This window comes from Euleptes europaea, chromosome 15 (genome assembly GCF_029931775.1).
Source record: "Euleptes europaea isolate rEulEur1 chromosome 15, rEulEur1.hap1, whole genome shotgun sequence".
NCBI lineage: Eukaryota > Metazoa > Chordata > Lepidosauria > Squamata > Sphaerodactylidae > Euleptes > Euleptes europaea.
In genome coordinates this window covers 11,089,215-11,107,575 of record NC_079326.1, presented here as the reverse complement: position 1 = coordinate 11,107,575, position 18,361 = coordinate 11,089,215, and the positions used below count along the sequence as shown (strand labels likewise).

Sequence of the window (18,361 nt, the reverse complement as noted above, 5' to 3'; positions counted from 1 at the left end):
CCAGAGATTTGAGCCTTGAACAGACAAGACAGCTCTTTCTACAAAACTGAAATGTACCCAGGTTTACAGAAAACCTGTAATCTAATTTTCCTATAAATGAGGGATTTACCCCCCCCCCGAATTAATGGAAACTGCACCTGTAGTTTTAAGATATGAATGCTGTCACTGGCCATTGCAAGGCAATCACAACAGCATTACCAGCCTTCAAGCCTTGGTTTCTGTCAGTAAATGATAGGAGGAGAGGGCAGGGCCATTTCCATGGCTGTATTGGCTTTGAGGGAAAAGTCATTGGGGCTAGGCCCACCAGCAACCACTGTGTGACTTTCAGTACTGGTCTTGTACTCTTGTTGAAGGAACAATGAAAGAATAACAGATTCTCCTGAAGAAGCCTGTTGACGAAACTCAGAGGGAATTTTAGGGATTTTTTAACTGAGTAATAAAATATATACTTTCCTTTACTTGCACCATTGGCCTTGGCCTTATTTTCATCGCTCAGTGACTGGTGAGGCCCTTTTACTTTCTCCCCACCATGCAACAGGGCCCAACCCAGCTAGCACCAGGCATCTTGGCTCCATGCAACTGAACCAGACTTTTCCTGGATTGAGGAGGTGGGAAGGAGGGAAACCTGGATGGGGAGTGGGGGCTGATAAAAGTAGGTTGGCTAGTGTGTGGGAAGTAGAGAAGGAAGCAGGAAAGGCAGAAAGGCTATTGGGGCTAAAAGCCATGACTGGATGGTTGAGACATAGCCAGCTGAAATTAAATCCATCAAAGACGGAGGTCCTATGGCTGGGCCGGGTGGCTCTGAGGTGGCGTGCCAACTCCTGGCTCTTGACAGTTTACAACTAAAACCTATGTCTGCCATCAGGAACCTGGGTGTGACTCTTGATGCCTCCTTATCAATGGAGGCTCAGGTCACAGCCGTGGCCAAGGTGGCCTTTTTCCATTTCCTCCGGGCATGGCAGTTGGTGCCCTACCTCTCACACTCCAGCCTAGCCACAGTGATCAACTTGACAGTCACCTCCAGGCTAGATTACTGTAACTCTCTCTACATAGGGCTGCCCTTGAGACTGATCTAGAAACTCCAGCTGGTACAGAATGCTGCAGCGGGGGTCCTTATACAGAATGTGTATGCAAGTAGGTTGATACTTGCATACATATTCTGTATGGGAGACCAATACAGCCCAGTGTAGAACAGCTTGCAGGCACTCCAACTAGAGGGCTTTATAATTTGAAATTTATTTAACACCCTATACGCAAACCTGGGCTGGTCTATAGTTGTATGCATACGTTGAGATATTTGTAAATACTTGTGTATGCATTATATGGGTTTTATTTGACCACTGATGAAGGCCTGCTGGCTGAAACGTGTCTGGTGTGTGGTTTAGGTCTATCAACCTTATAAGATAGCATTGTGCCATGTTTTATCATTTTAATATTTTTAATCCTTATATAGCACCTTAAAATAAAATATATTTATCTATTATTATTTTATCTTTTCCACCCAACCTTGGGTACCCAGCTTTTGGTTTTTTAAGGTTGGGTTTTTCCTCTCCCCCCCCCCCGTTTTTTCAATAAAAACCTGGAGAGATTCATCAGGAGGGCTTTAAACTAATACCACAAGGGAAAGGAGATGACCAATGTAGGGATTTAAATGAAGGAGAGCAAACAAGTAGAGGCCCACCTGGGAGGGACGGGTGTAAAGGAGACGGAGGTGCAGGGCTTCAGGTGTCTACGTACCAATGCCCAAAGCTTGGGAAATAAGAAGGAAGACCTTGAGCTTCTAGTGCAGTCAGAGGGATATGATTTAGTAGGCCTTAAAGAAACTTGGTGGGACAATTCCCATGACTGGAATGTAGCAGTGGATGGAGATGAGTTGTTCAAGAAGAACTGAAAAGGTCAAAGAGGTGGTGAAGTGGTGCTGTATGTGAGGAAAAGATTGCTTGTCAAGAAATACTGGAGGAGGAGGGTGACAGCCCAGTGGAAAGTATCTGAGGATAACGGAAGGACAAGCTAGTATTGTAGTTGGAGTCTGCTACAGACCTCATGACCTGGGTGAGGAGGTGGATGCTGTCCTCCTTGAGCAGTTTGACAGGGTATCCAAAGAACAAGAGCTGGTAGTTATAGGTGATTTCAACTTCCCTGATGTGTGCTGGTAGACAAACTCTGTAAAGCAACCACAGTCATGCAAGATCCTAACCTGCCTGGCAAAGAACTTCCTTCATCAAATGGTGGAGGTCCCTACAAGGGGCTCAGCCATACTTGACTTAATATTGACCAACAGGCAAGAAATAGTAGATGAGGTGAAGGTGGTGGGGACCTTAGGGGGAAGTGACCATGTCCTCCTAGAATTCCTTTTGCTGTGGGGGACCGAGGAAGTTCGTAGTCACACGCGTCTGTTAGATTTTGGTAGGGCAGACTTTAAGAAACTCAGAGATATGATGAGAATCGTTCCATGGGCAAAACTGCTAGAAGGGAAAGGAGCAAGTGAAAGGTGGGCTCTCCTAAAACAAGCTCTTGCAAGCTCAAGCCCTCACTATTCCAACAAGAAGGAAAAATGGCAGGGGATCCAAGAAGCCAATGTGGATGATAGAGAACTCCATGGTGAGCTAAGGGAGAAAAAAAATGTTTAAGAAATGGAGGCAAGGACATACCTCTAAAGAAGGGTATCTACAGGTTGCTGAGCACTGTAGGTCTGCCACCAGAGAGGCCAAAGCTCAAAGTGAGCTGATGCTGGCCAGGGAAGCTCGCTATAACAAGTAAAGCTTGTTCAGATATGTGAGGAGCAAACACAAGGGAAAAGAGCCCATAGGCCCACTGTTGGGTTAAAATAGAGAAACTCTGAAAGAGGACAGAGAGAAAGCAGAAAGGCTCGGTGACTATTTTGCCTCAGTTTTTTCCCTGACAAAGAGCACAGGCTCATTTAGAGATGAGGCTCATCTAGGCAAGGCACAGCATCTGGGCTGCTGGTTGACATGAACAGAGAGGTAGTTGAGAAGCACCTGGCAGCACTGGATGAGTACAAATTCCCCGGGCCAGATGGTATGTACCCAAGAGTGCTCAAAGAACTTTCTAGAGAGCTTGTAGAGCCTTTGTCCATCATCTTCCAGACCTCTTGGAGGATTGGAGATGTGTCACAAGACTGGAGGAGGGCAAATATTATCCCAATTTTCAAAAAAGGGAGGAGAGATGACCCAGGAAACTACAGGCCAGTCAGTTTGACCTCTGTCCCAGGGAAGATACTGGAGCAGATATTAAAGAGATCAGTCTGCAAGCAACTGAAAATCAACTCGGTGATCCGGGGAAGCCAGCATGGATTTGTCCACAACAGGTCCTGCCAGACCAACCTCGTTTTTTTCTTTGATCGAGTGATGAGCTTAATGGATCAAGGGAATGCAGTTGATGTTGTTTACCTAGATCAAGTATAAAAGAAGGGAAGGTCTAACCTCTAAGGAAAGCAATAGGGAAATTATTTTGAGATGAGATAGGTTTGAACCTAGTAATACCTTAAAGGCCGACAAGATTTTCAGGGTGTGAGCTTTCAAGTGTCAAAGCCCCCTTTGTTAGATACAAGTAGAAATGGAGGGCTGTGGCTCAGAGCATCTGCTTGGCATGCAGAAGGTCCCAGGTTCAATCCCTTGCATCTCCAGTTAAAGGGACTAGGCAAGTAGGTGATGTGAAAGACCTCTGCCTGAGACCATGGAGAGTCACTGCTGGTCTGAGTAGACAATACTAGAAAATGTTCTCTCATTGGTTTTTTGAGTGTTGTGGTTTTTGATGTCAGATTTATGTCCATTTATTCTTTTGCATAGGGACTGATCTGTTTAGAGAGTGGAAGGGCATTGCTGACACTTGATGGCATATATAGTGTTATACGATCAAGTGAGTGAACCTGAGAGTATGGCTGGTATAGTAAGATCCTGTGATTCTGTTGTCAGAGTGAATATGGGGACAGAGCTGGCATCTTGGTTTATTACAGGCCCTGGTCCCAGAGACCACGTCCATATTAGGAAGTGCATTATAGGGAATTAGAAGTTGTTTAAGGTTAGGAGATTGTCTGTGGGCAAGAAAAGGTTTGCCTCCCAATGCCTGTGAGAGGGGAGTACCATTATCCACCATAAATTGCAGGTACTTAATGATGCATTGAACTGGTTTGAGCTGAGAGCTGTATGTGACCACCAGTGGTATTCTGTTGTTTCGTTTGGGCCTATCTTGTAGGAGGTTATCCCTTGGTATCATTCTAGCTTTGTTATTCTGTTTCCTTACTACATTAGGTGGTACTATAATTCCAGAAATGCCTGTTGTGGATTCCACAGCTGAGAATCTGTCAGAGAGGTTGGAACAGATGTGTCTGTAGCGTAGAGCTTGGCTGTAGATAGTGGATTGTTTGATATGTTTGCGATGGTGACTGGAGATATGTAGATATGTTTGGCAATCAGTTGGTTTCTGGTAGAAGGTGATTTTCATGCTTCCATTGTGTACTTGTACAGTGGTGTCTAGAAAATTTAGGAACATCTCCATTCCTACTTGTACCTGATGAAGAGAGCTTTGACTCTCAATAGCTCACGCTCGGAAAATCTTGTTGGTCTCTAAGGTACTACTGGACTCTAATGTAGCTCTTCTACTGCAGACCAATACGACTACCTTCTGGAACTCTCTAACACTATTTTGTTTAATTTTGGCTATCATAAATAAAATAATAAAATACCTTTCTGCATTTTTCTTTAGATCAATGTGGCTACCTGCAGACTTGCTGTAAAGTAGCATAGGAAATATCTCATGTCTTCAGAATGCCCAAATGGCTGGGAATCTTCACCCCAAATTTACACAGCACCTAAGGACATATAGCTGCATTCATACATATTCACCTTGTTAACCTTGCTTCTTCCCGTTTTCCTCATCTACCTCACAGCTGAAACTTAACAATTTAGACTGTTAGTTTCTCAGTCAATGTCCTGCCTGCTTTTCGCACACTTGGCTTTGTAAAGCACAGTGATTATTATTGGCTCTTTCTCTATTATGATTAGCCACTGATCCATGTGGTAAAATCCTTCCCCTTGATATCTAAGTCTAGGAAATCAAGTCTAAGATATCTGTGTTACCATTAATCCATATAGTTATGGGTGTGCAGTAGAGGGAAGCATACAGTATCCTTTTCAGAGTACAGATTTATGGAGGGAACTCTATGCATTTAATTTTTTTCATAGGAGATATTGGGTATGGTTGTTTTCTGACTGGATAATGTCCATGCAAATTGGTAAATGTACCTTTTAAATTATTTTAAAAATATTTACTACTGGCCTAACTATCATGTTGAATAAATTGGTAATTGATCAGCTGTTCTTTTGGACAAATTGTGGCCATTGTTTTAGGAGAGTTGGCATAGAACCAACCATCCATTAGATTAATTGTATTAGACACGATAGCACAGAAAGACATGAAAAGTGCCCAGGTATGCAAGAACTAATAGATATGTAAATTAAGCACATAAACTCAACCTAAACAAATCGGAAGAGCTTCTATAAATCTGAGGCATTCCAAAAGCTGACAGTTCAAGCAGTTCCCTTTCAAACAGGCACCAGGTTGGTTCCAATAACTTAGAATTATGGCTTCCTACAATGTAGAGAAGATTTATGCATTAAATATTGTGCATTTTTTGCATACTATTAGACCTTCCTTGGAAAAATTAAGATATGCCCCCTCTTCTCGTTGGTGTACTAAATACAAATGGACCCCAATAACTACAATGGATGGTGGTTTAAATATTTGAATGTATGTTTCTACAAAATTATGGGCCAACCAAAAATCAGACACTGCCTTAGACTTTCATAACACAGTGATAAGAAAGGAGACTGTATTACCTATTGTTAATGGCTGAAAGCTAATATTGAACCATCCTCTGCAAGAAATATTAGATTATCTAATGTATTATGTTCCTCTATAATCCAATAGCAACCTATATCCTATGTAGTCCTCTAATGAAGTCCATTTTTACATGGAAGGCAATGAAAAACCAATTCAAGTTGTAAATTGCAGTGGTGAACATAGAACCATATGAGGCTGCTGCTCCTAAAATGAGAAAAAAAACCCAGCTATATACTAGTCTATCTGGATTTCTGATAAGCAGGGGCATGGTAAAAATTATTCTCACTATGGGATGCCACAGCTGCTTGTGTGAAATTTATTGTAGATTAGTTACTGATTAAAATGATAGGAAGTAGAACATTATGACGTAAAAGGATTAATGTTCACAATAGGGGAAATAAAGGGGGGGAGTTAAACAAGAACTTGTCTTCAGACAAGAGTTGTTTAAATTAATCGTATCTGATCTAAGATACAGGAAGGAAGCTTGTGAACAGTATCACATTTAATTATTTATTTAAGTCATTTTTAAATCCAGCATTCAAAGTCCAGAACAAAGAAAACTTAATAGCCGTATAAAAAAACCAATAAACCAGTATCTGGTTTGTCAACCATAATGTAATCCTACACAGAGTTACACCCTTTTAAGTCCATTGAAGCTGGGAGAGTGTCATGGTTTTGCTCTCCTCCACCCAACAACCCTGGCAGGTAGGTTAGGATGAGAGAATGTTCAAGTGGCCCCAGGTCACCCAGTGAGTTTCGTGGCAGTGTGGTGTTTGAACCTTTGTTTGCCTATTCTCAGTCTCACTACTATGCTGTGCTAACTACTAGCTCTCACTCCCCCACATTTTAAAACAAACCAAACGCTTTCCAGGTAAAGAGCTGTCACAAAAGGTAGGGAGCAGGTAGGGCACTGGTTTGTAACCACTTAAAAAACAAGTTTCTCACAACTGGTTAAACGCCCACTGTGGAAACGTGGAAAATGTCTGTCCATATCAGCCCAGTGATCTAGAGTGTTGAGTGAGGAAAGAATTTCAGAGCTCTTTCCTGTATCAGTAGTTACTTACCTTAGATCAGTGGTTCCCAACCTTTTTTGACCAGGGACCACTAGGACTTTTTAGTTCGGTGCAGGGACCCCAAGGTTCAAATAAAAATTCCGAGAATCTGAAAATAAACTTTAATCATAACTGTTAGTTAAACATTAAACTTAGAATAATATTTGAATATATATTTTTATAATAGAGAACTTTTAATTGAAAATATTAATTTATTATGGGTTTATAACTTTGTTTCGTGGACCTTAATTTAGTTCTTGCGGACCCCTAGGGGTTCACGGACCCCCAGTTGGGAACCAGTGCCTTAGATAGATAGCAGTCTATGGGATTACTGTACTCTGAAAGGATGAGAAGAAATAAATGAAGGAGAGAGAATTGGAGAATAAGGCTGTGGCCTGGTTAATAGGATACTCAAAATGTGATCGTTTTACCTGAAGCTTCTTTCCAACAGGATGTGAGATGGTCTGACTTTGGATTTTCTGGAAGAGATGGAAGGGAGAGTACTCTGTGGATTGGGACATCAGGAGCAAACACTCCTTGTCATTTGGATTCCTATGGGTGCAACTTAGTGTTGCAAGTGCAAGGAAGGTAATTTACAGTTGTCACTTCTACAACTAAACTTTACCAATTTCCTCAAGAGTTTTTTTTTTATTTAACTTGATGCTTTAATTTTGTCATTCTTTTAGAGATCTAGGGGAGTCCAGTTCTTTCTTAAGAAACAAAAATGTTTTCAAATGAGAATGGAGATATATATTAAACGGCAGCAACGGCACCTAGCCCTCAGTCACATTGTTGTGGCAAAAACTGCTGCTCAGGTCTTGCAGCAAACAGCTGCGTAAGGAAGCATTTGAAAAATATTATACTTGTGTAGATCATTGTCTGGTTCTCAAAATGCATGTGACAAATGCAGGGGAAAACCTGTTTTGTTAATCAGGTCTCTTTAGTTTTTGTTAAAATTTACGATACATAATCAGAACCAGATACCCTTTAACAGAAAATTTCCTTGCCAGGTTATTTCTGCTAGTTAGTAATCCATAAATTTAGACGAGCTTTTTTATTGGCAAGGTGTAATGCCTTAGACTCAGCCAAGACACAAGGGAGATACAATAAAATTATTGCAGAAGAATGCAAATGCCCATTTTGTCCCGATCAAGTAGACTCCCTAGCCCACATTGTTTTAGCTTGTTCACAAAATAATATTGCACGAAATAAATATATCACTACCTGGATAAAACAGCCAATGACACTTTCTGAGAAGTGGGTACTGTGTTATCTGCTATCAAATAGATTGGTGAATTGTGTGAAAGGTGTAGCAACTTTTCAGAGTGTCAACAAAAAATTAATCTTCATTTTCCCCTTATTTTAAAAAGTATGAAATGGCAGATGAATAGCCAATGGCTGTTAAATCTAAGGAAAGGTATAGAAAATGTAACAATACATAATCAGGACCAGTATACAGAACAAACAACATGTCTAGTTCACAAATTAAAAACAAATGAAGGAAGAGAATGTACACAGTTATAGTTAGTTATTCCTCTTTTATCCATTCATTTCTAACAGCTGAAAGTTTTTTTTTTAAATGCAACCAATAGTTGCCAATTTTTATCATCTTAAATATTCTGTGAATTTTTAATTGCTGTTGATTGACTTAATAATTCCCACATCAGGGAACTATGGGATCTGCCCCTCTATCAGACTGACTGTTTTCGCCACCACCTCCCTATATTAAAATTTTATCATGGAACATTACAGGTTGGTGTAACAGGTTGAGAGATCCTGGTGTCAGGACCTATTTGTTGGATTTTCATATTATTCTGGTACAAGAAACTTGGGTTAGGGATACTATTGATGTACCTGGGTATGTTGTTTATACTGTAGATGCCGTTTCTGGTCCAACCCGGGGTCGTCCCAAATCGGGGTTGGCTTGCTTGGTTTCTTCAATTTTAAATTGCACAAGTATAACTTTGATCCCTTCTTTTAATTCTGTAATTGCTTTATTGCTGAAGTTCCCAGGGTTCTCTTTTATAATTATTACAAGCTACTTCCCTCCACTAAACTCAAGAAATGACATTAGGATTCTTTGGGACAAATTGGGATCCCTTTTGGATAAGATTACTGTGCGATATCCCAGAATTCCATTATTGGTAGCAGGTGATTTTAACGCCCGTATTGGCACCAATGATGAAGCTGGGTTAGTTTGGCCCACGACGGAGCTGCCCCCCCCCACATTTGTGTGAGAGATTCTCAAAAGATTCTAAGGTTAATTTTGCAGGAAAACAATTGTTTGAGTGCGCTGTGAATCAAGGTTTGGTAATTTTAAATGGGCACAGGCAGTTTGATCCCACAGGAGATTTTACTTGTGTAACGTTCAAAGGGGCCAGTGTGATTGATTACATGTTAGTATCAGAAGGTTTGCTACCGCGAATTCACGATTTTAAGATAGGAGAGTATTATGGAGGGGACCATCTTCCCTTACAATTAACTCTTTCATTGTCTCCTGATTGTTTTTTATTCCCCGGTTTATCAACAAACCTATTACAAGGACGAAAGGCCTTGAGGCCCGTTAGATGGTCACCTGAGTTAACTCCTATTGTAATGAATATTATGCATTCAAATCAATGTCGGTCCGCCCTTACTGAATTTTTTAAACAGAGGGATACGGTGCAGATGATAGAATCGTTAACTAATATTTTAAACCTTTTTAAACCAATCTATTCAAAACCATCATCGTCCCGAGGATTCCAACGTAAAAATAGCTGGTTTGATGGTGAGCGTAGAGAAAGTATTAAAAAAATAAGATCTCTTCACCGCTTATATAAAAATACCAGCTCAAATATACATCTGTTAGATCTTATACGGCTAAAGAAGTCATTTAGGTCCCTGATAAAGTTTAAAAAACAGCTGGACATATATAAATGCTGGAAATTACTCATCTCAGCAATAAATAATAATGAAACCCAGACTTTTTGGAATCTAGTGAATAGAGGACTCTTTACGGTGGCTAGTATCCCTTCATGCATTACTCCTGGGATCTGGGAAAAATACTTTACTTCTAATTTTGTAACGGTCCCTGGTTTTGATTTGGATGAGGAACTGGTTGAACCCCCCCAAATGGATAGTTGGCCACAGGTCTCCCCTGAATGTGTGAGTGCCTTAATTAAACAATTTCGGTCAGGTAAAGCTCCAGGTCCTGATTTAATTCCGGTTGACCTTTTGAAAGTAAATCTGTCTTGGTGGAGCCATATTTTGGCCTCACTTTTCACGCAAATAAATAACACAGGAGATATTCCCGCAGCATGGAAACATGCAATAATTGTGCCACTTTATAAAAAAGGACCAAAAAATGATCCTAAAAACTATCGTCCTATTAGTTTGCTTTCATCAGTAGGTAAAGTATATGCAGCCTTTTTGCAGTCAAAATTATCGAATTGGCTAGAAACTGAAGAAATAATACATCCGGAACAAGCTGGGTTTAAGAAAGGCACCTCTGTCTTGGAACATTGTCTTATATTATATCATCTTGCAGATAAGTATTCTTCATACTCAGGGGGCTCTTTGTATGTTGCCTTTATGGATTTAAGGGCAGCTTTTGACTCAGTGCCTAGAGGCCGACTGTGGGCTAAATTAAAAACCACAACCATAGATAAGAGATTACTTTGGCTGATTTTTAAGCTTTATGAGAACCCTACCGCTCAGGTCCGTTGTGGAGTTGAAGGCCAACTTACTAATAGTATTCACCTCTTAAAGGGGGTGAAACAAGGTTGCCTTTTGGCCCCCATGCTGTTTAATTTTTATTTTAATGATGTGATTCCGTTTATTCAAAAGACAGCTTATCATGCACCAATATTAGCTGGTCATGAGGTTCCCATTTTGCTCTATGCGGATGATACAGTCCTTTTGTCTAGATCTGAGGTGGGCCTTCGTAAGACTATTAATAGGTTTATTGATTATTGTAACCAGGAGGGTCTATCAGTAAACTATAGTAAATCAAAAGTAATGGTTTTCTCAAAGAAGATCAAAGTAAAACGAAATCCATGGAAAGTTGAGGGGGGTGAATTAGAGATGGTGTCCCAATTTAAATATTTGGGAGTTACTTTTAGTCAAAATTTGTCTTGGAAACCTCATCTTAGCTTGGCAAATAAAACTGCCAAAGTTAATTCGAATGCTTTGTTAAGATTCTTTTATTCCAGGGGAGGCCAATATGTTCCTATGGCTATTACAGCTTTCAATGCCAAAATAATCCCTCAGTTTCTATTTGGAGCTCCCATTTGGATTAATGAAATCACGGAGTCTGTTGACAATATACTTATACATTTTCTGCGGCGTTTGACAGGCTCTCCAAAATGTGTGGCGGGAACGGCACTTAGAATGGAACTTGCACAGTGTTCTTTTGAATCTAGGGCCTGGATTGCTGCCTTCAAATTAAGGCTGAAGGTTCTCTACTCAACTCCTAACATCCAAGGGGGCCTGTTACATAGATTAAAGGAAGATAACTACAGAGGGACGTGGGGAAGACATATAGATAGTAAACTGGTACTGCTTGACCTTCCACCATTAGTTCTTAACAACTTAAACTTTTCTGAAGCACTTAAATTAGTAAGGTCAAGGGTGAGAAATCTTGAGTGTGTTAGCACTACATTCCGCGCTAGGCGCGTATGTTCTACCCTTGCACTGGGGATTCCCCCTCCTGAGTTCGTGCCCTCTTATGTGAGCTTGCTGACAATCCCAAGCCATAGACGTGCCTTTATGCTTGCCAGATTAAATGCTTACCCAACTGCAGAGATGTCAGGTCGTTTTGCGAAAACTCCATACTCAGATCGAGTTTGTGAATGTAAATCTGGAGATATTGGGACTTTACACCATCTCTTATTGTTTTGTCAGCACTGGTCAGCTCCTCGGTTGCGTTGGATCACCCCAATATTGTCTAAATACAAACTTCCCTTGGAGTCCTGGGTGATATCCCACATAATGGGAGATATTCATCCTGATATCACTAGTTCTGTTGCAAGATTTTTGGCGGAGGTGATGTCGCTCAAACGTCAAAACAAAACAAGCACGTAAACTACGAGTTGAATGTTGAAACAGATTTTGTGATTTCAATGAGACTGGTTCAGGGGGAATATATTGTTATGGTATTAGTGATGCTATGTTTAGTAATTGTTTCTACTGTGTTTTAACCTTAAGTATACGTTGGGTGTTGTAAATTGATTATGTGTTGTTGTATTATGTATTATTGTTATGGTTAAGCTCAAGATCTTTGGTCAAAGGAGCTAGTTCCACATCTTAAAAAACCACTGTAATTTGCCAGGCAATATCAGTTGTTTCCAGTAATGTACAAATACCAGCCTCACAGAGGAAAGAGCATGTGAGATCACTAGTTAATGATTTCTACACAATTTAAGAGATACACTTAAGGTTTCAAATTAAGGACCAATTCCCATATCTTGAAAACTGTCTTTTGTACTATTTTCCAATAAACGTGAGCCCTGGGACTTGACCAACACATATGAATGTAGTCTGCTTTTAGAGGGGTACAAAACCAGCACGTTACTAACTGAGAGAGGAAGTTTAGATAATCCATTTGGTGATAAAGCAGATCTTCTTAAATGCAGTAAATGAAGTATGTGGGTTATTATTTTAATTACTTTTGTTTTCATCTCTTAGACCAGTGTTTCTCAAATGGGGGAACTAGGGACACTGGGGGTCTGAAAGTCCCTTGTAAGAACAGAGGGTAGGCCCTTCCCACTCCATTTTCTATGCCTGGGGTTAGGGGTTCTCTGTCTCAAAGCAGAGAGACATAATCTGCTTCCCCCTCCCCTCAAGCACTGTCTAGAAAATGTGCTGTTTGTCATTAGGAACCAATAGCTCGACCCTAGGAATTACTGGTTGAGTGGTAGAGACATACAGTCCTTACATAGTCATCATAGTTATGTCATAGTTTTTTTCTTTAAATGTTGCATAACCTTTTGTGACTCAAGGTACATAATAACTATCTGTTTTCCGACTCCTCACAACTTGTTATTTTAATTTTCTCAGCATAAATGTCAGGAAGTAAACTGACATAATTTTTTCTTCCAGGAAAAGGTGGCATCTGTACCCACCTGAAGACTCCAGTTTTCTTTATCCTACCAGAATTCCTTATGAAGAATCTAGCGTGTTCAGCAAAGTCAATGTTGTCAGTCCTGATCTGAAACACTTTCCACAGTTTAAGAAAGCACAAGTCCATGTGGTTACAGTTAATCCTGGTCAGGTAATTTAAGAACTAGTACTTTCCTGAAATATGAAAGGGGAGAAGTGTCATTAGGGTCAGTGAGGGCAGAAGCTATATTGACCTCTCAAAGTCTTGCCTAACCTTGTTATGTTTAATGCAGTTCTGTGGGTCTGAAACCCTCCTAATTCATGTTATTTCACTTACCTGTTAACTAAGAACTGTAAATGATGAGAGGACCATCTTAACAGCCTGTCTTACTTCTTACACATTAATATGCAAGCATCTCCAGAACATGTTGGAATGGTAGTACTGGCCATCTGAGCTTAGTAAGTTGTACAATGTGCACTTGATGAATAAGTGTGCAGAGCCAGCAAATAGATCTTATTTATGCTCTCATGGTGATGAATGACCTTCCATAATGGAAACATTTGCTCAGCTAGCGACATCGCTAGTATTTACAATGTGCATTAGTATTTCAATAGAAGATATCAAAGTCATGTAACAAGAGCATGGCAGAACTTGATATAATCGTATTTTACTGGGGAGGAGGCGAGGGTAATCAACTAGCAGCCTTGTCAAAGGTCTCACATTTTGCTTAGACATCAAAATGCATAGACATCCATTCCACCAATACATTTCCTTCCAAATGAATTCAAACGTGATTTCTCCTTACTACAACTAATTGCTTCTTTGTTCTAAGCATAGCTTATATTACAAAATGGACTCCCCTCCCCTCAGATTTAAGGAACTTTTAAAGCTGTTGCATAGCATATTAATATTCTATACCACGTGATGAATTTCGTACAAATACCAAAAATTAAATGAGCTGATTTCACAATTTTCTTCCCCTTAGCAGGATGATGCTTTTAATGTTTTTTTTTAAATAATAAAAATAATATTGGGGCACTCTCTTGTGTTCAGCTTTCCATGGAGTTTAGGAATTCAGTATAGGCACTTAGTTTCATTAATTAGAAATGATAATGAAGTAACACAATCATTATTTTTAATTAAGCTTAAACCAATAGAAGTTTAATCTGAAGAATAAAAATGGCCAACAACCACTATTAGCAGTGCCACAAGGTACTTCTATACAAAAGAGATTATGATATATATTTTGATCTCTCAAAACACCTATGGAGTGATTTGAAGCCAAACTACATATTCAGAATTCCTTTTAAGATTGTACCATTCAGAACATAGGTAGAGGGAATACTTGTGAAGTTCTACATGAAAAATCACTGCCCACAGAGAGGTAGCTGGAATGTGAAAAGGGTTCTAGCCTAGCTCTCCATCTGACATGTGAATTCTCTGCATATTTAATTTGAGAAGAGCATTTAGTCATGGGACCCTGCTCCTACTATCCATCTTCAGAAGCGCTCTAGTCCCAGGAGGACTATATTGAGTGATTCTTCTGAATATAGAATGGTAAGGAAGTGCTACTGTGAATGCTAAGCCCCTTTAGGACAGGTTCCATTTGTCTCTGCTTTATGCAAGAGTAATGCCTACTGGCTGTAGTGGAGCCTGTTTAGTATTGGGAAGGATGTGGCAAAGCAATTTAAAGAGAATCCTTTAAATAGCAAAGGAAGGCACCTCTTTAATAGGCATTGTTCTAACTGAAAGCAAAGATTGAGCATGTATTGCAAATACAATTACTTGAGGATTTGCAGTCAGCTTCACTCTGCGGTAATTTATAGTAATCTCCATTTCTTGCTCAGCCAAAAACCACATGCCTTGGATTAAGACATTGTAATAATGGAGAATTGAAAAATAAAGATAAAGGTGTGTTTTGCTATTCAGGAAAGCAGCTGCGTGCAGGCTGGATGCTGGCTTTGAATATTAAAAGAAACTTAATGTGCCTAATGCCATCTTCTGGCCAATGTGTCTCATTCCACCCCTTTCTCTTATATTAAAGACGTTTGGGATTACTGTTTCAGTATTTATTGTAATTACTTTTTAATGCGACCTTGGTCTTTAGCTCGTAACTCTGGACACATTGCACTAGATATTGCATTGAATATAGTTCATTGTTAAAGATTTAACTAGTTAGTTGTAGGCAACATTTTTGAGGAGGTTTAATGTGGAGCCCTCAATCTTGCATCCGCAGTTAAACATTTAAAATGTCATGCTATCAGTGATGTTCAAGTTACTGGAGAATTAATTCTGTCTAGCACTTGCACCTACAAGTGATAATTTGAGCCTTTGGTCTTGGGAGTATAATTGTGTGTTCAAAATTACAGGAGCAAATTGACAAATTCATTTGTGTCTCTCTGCTTGTAGCAAATTAGCCTGACAGCCACCTGACTGACTTAAAAAAGAATAAAAACCAACCAGTGTAAGAAGATCTGCCAGTGTGTTTCTCATCAACCCAAGTGTATTTCTTTTCACTAATTTATACCATTCATACTCATATATGTTCAATGTGGTGTAATGGTTAGAGTACTGGACTAAGGCTGGGGATGTCAAGATTACAAGTCTGTCAGATAGTCTGACAGGTGCAGGATAGATCAGTGAGATCTAAGGATGATGTAATCAGCCTGGAAAGTACCTGGGGAGCTAGAGAAAGCTGGCCTGATCCAGTTAGAGCCAGGTGGCTGATGCAATGCAGTAGCAATGCCAGGATAATTGGATATCTACTGTGATTGGTGGCTGCAACCACCAGGTGTATATAATGAAGTGAAACCGCAGTTCTATGCGGGATGTTATGAGCGGAGAGTGTGAAAGGAGTATCTGTATATATTTCTGCACTGTACAAATAAACTACACTTTTTCTATGTGGCCGTGGACTTTCTGATGGGTATCCTGGACAAGACTGCTAATCCGCTTGGCTTCCGCGTCAGGGGAGACCCAGGTTCAAATCTTTAGAGATAAAAGCTCCCAGAAAGAATAGTCCATAAGTAATCATCAGGTATAAAATGCGTAAATACATTAACTGAACAGGACAACATAAAGAAAAGACGGGAGCAAAACACAGAAGGGGTATGTGACAATATTATTAAATTTTGCTTAAATTATTTTATTGTCATCACAGCCTTAATGTTGGCTTCCTCGCTTAGAGTAAACATAACTTTAATTACTGGTTATCTCCTGCAGAACGGCAAAAATTTAGAGACTCTGGGCAGACACACCTAATTAATGAAGGTGAGCCCACATTGCCAACAATCTTTTTACAACAACATATTTAAGAAAAAAATAACATAGCTCTGTTTAAAATTCTTGCAGGGTATCAAACAAAGACATACATACCACTTGATAAAGCTTGAGCGAAACGAGTACCAAAGCTGGGTGGCTCATCACAGCTGCACTTCTAAAGACAAGATTAAGTCAAGACTGTTTATTTATAACATGCATTAAGTCATTTGCTTTCTTTCTTTCTTTCTTTCTTTTTTTCTTTCTTTCTTTCTTTCTTTCTTTCTTTCTTTCTTTCTTTCTTTCTTTCTTTATTTATTTATTTATTTATTTATTTATTTATTTGGCGATTTATAACCCACCCTCCCCATCCAAAGCTGGCTCAGAGCAGGTAACATCATATAAAAGTATTACTACATCAATATAAAAATCTAAATTTAAAATAATAAAATCCCACTTAAAACTCAAAATTACAAAATTTCAAATGGCGCCTAACCACACTCGTATTGCTGAATATTTGCAGCAGGTTACCCCTCCGTTTACATTGATAATATAACAGGAAGGGAGGCCAGCAGATGATATTTGCGGCTGTCCTCAGCCATAGGCCTGGCGAAATAGCTCTGTCCTGCAGGCCCTGCTGAACTCTTTAAGGTCCCGCAGGACCCTGATGTCACCACACAGAGCATTCCACCAGGCCGGTGCCAGGGCCAAAAAGGCCCTGGCTCTCGTCGAGGACAGCTGCACACTCTTAGGGCCAGGGACCACCAGTAAGTTGTTATCAGATGACCCTACAGATCTTCGGGGGGTATACCAGGAGAGGCGGTCCTGAAGATATGAGGGTCCCAGGCCATGTAAGGCTTTAAAGGTCAAAACCAGGACCTTGAACTTGATCCTGTACTCCAGCTGCTAAGATTCATATGGCACTTCGCTGTAATTATTTTGATATTTCACACAAAACGCTATTGTTATTTGAAAACTTGGTATAAACTTTATTATGCATGATATACTCATAGTAATAAGCTTGTTTAATTGGTAAGGCCGATTGGTCCATGCGCTAAACTTCAGTGTGAGCTTTCATGAGTCAATGAGTTAACTTTATCAGATGCATAGAGTATATGACTATAGTTTTTAAGGTGCCACAGGACTTCTGTTTAATATTGTATCATATAATGTGATTGCATCTGTAAAGACAGCCTATTTTAATCTAAGAATACCTTTATCTAGCATGTAACTATAGTGTTTTATGCTCTTTGAGAGATCAATGTAACTGGTCCTTTCATTTGTTTATGTTAATCAGTCTTTATTATTCAATAATAGAGATGTAATGTAATTGCTAGAAATGTTGATATTAAGTGTGAAAATTGTTTATGATTCCACTTTTTTCAGTGCAAAATTGACATTTTGGGAAAATAGAAAGATACATTTACAATGTCGTCCTGACTTATGGTGACCCCGGTTTTCAAGGCAAGAAATGTTCTGAGGTAGTTTGCTATTGCCTGCTCCTGGTATTCCTTGGAGGTCTCCCATGCAAATACTAGCCAGGGTCAGGGCTGAGAGTGTGTGACTGGCCCCAGGGTTATCCAGCAAGCTTCCGTGGTACGAGTGGGAAGTTGAACCTGGGCTTCCCAGGTTCTAGTCTGGCACCTTAACCACTATACCATGCGTGCTGTCACGAAGATTGTAGATTTACTAAATCTGAAGACCTCTTCTTTAAACAAACATTTTTGAAGCAGTTGGGCTTGGGAAGAAATTCCTCTTTACTATATTGTTTCATAGTTAAATTGATTTTTGTAAAGATTTCAGTTTCTGGAACTATTCACAGCCCTCTAATAATGGGATATATTCTGAGATCACTCCCCTCTTCCTTCAGACAGTCGCTGACTTGGCATTTTTGTTTAAGGTTTGGGACAGGAAAGAAACAGGTCTTTAGTTGTCTGTTCTGTAGCCCCTTGGTTTTCCAACTCTGGGTGGAGAAATTCCTGGAGATTTTGGGGGGTGGAGGCTAGAGAGGGCAGGGTTTGGGGAGGAACCTCAGCAGGGTTTAGTACTAAGCAGCTGTTTTCTCCAGGGCAACTGATCTGTGTCATCTAGAGATCATCTGTAATTCCAA

General features: G+C 39.9%; 1 protein-coding gene across 1 annotated transcript in view; it reads left to right on the top strand.

Annotated features, from left to right (window-relative positions):
• HSPBAP1 (HSPB1 associated protein 1) overlaps positions 1–18,361 on the top strand; it is a 45,113-nt gene that overhangs the window by 10,835 nt on the left and 15,917 nt on the right. The window contains exons 3-4 of the mRNA XM_056861438.1: positions 7,366–7,502; positions 12,993–13,164. Of these exons, the coding sequence (XP_056717416.1) occupies positions 7,366–7,502; positions 12,993–13,164 (309 nt within the window). The remainder of the gene's footprint in view (positions 1–7,365; positions 7,503–12,992; positions 13,165–18,361) is intronic.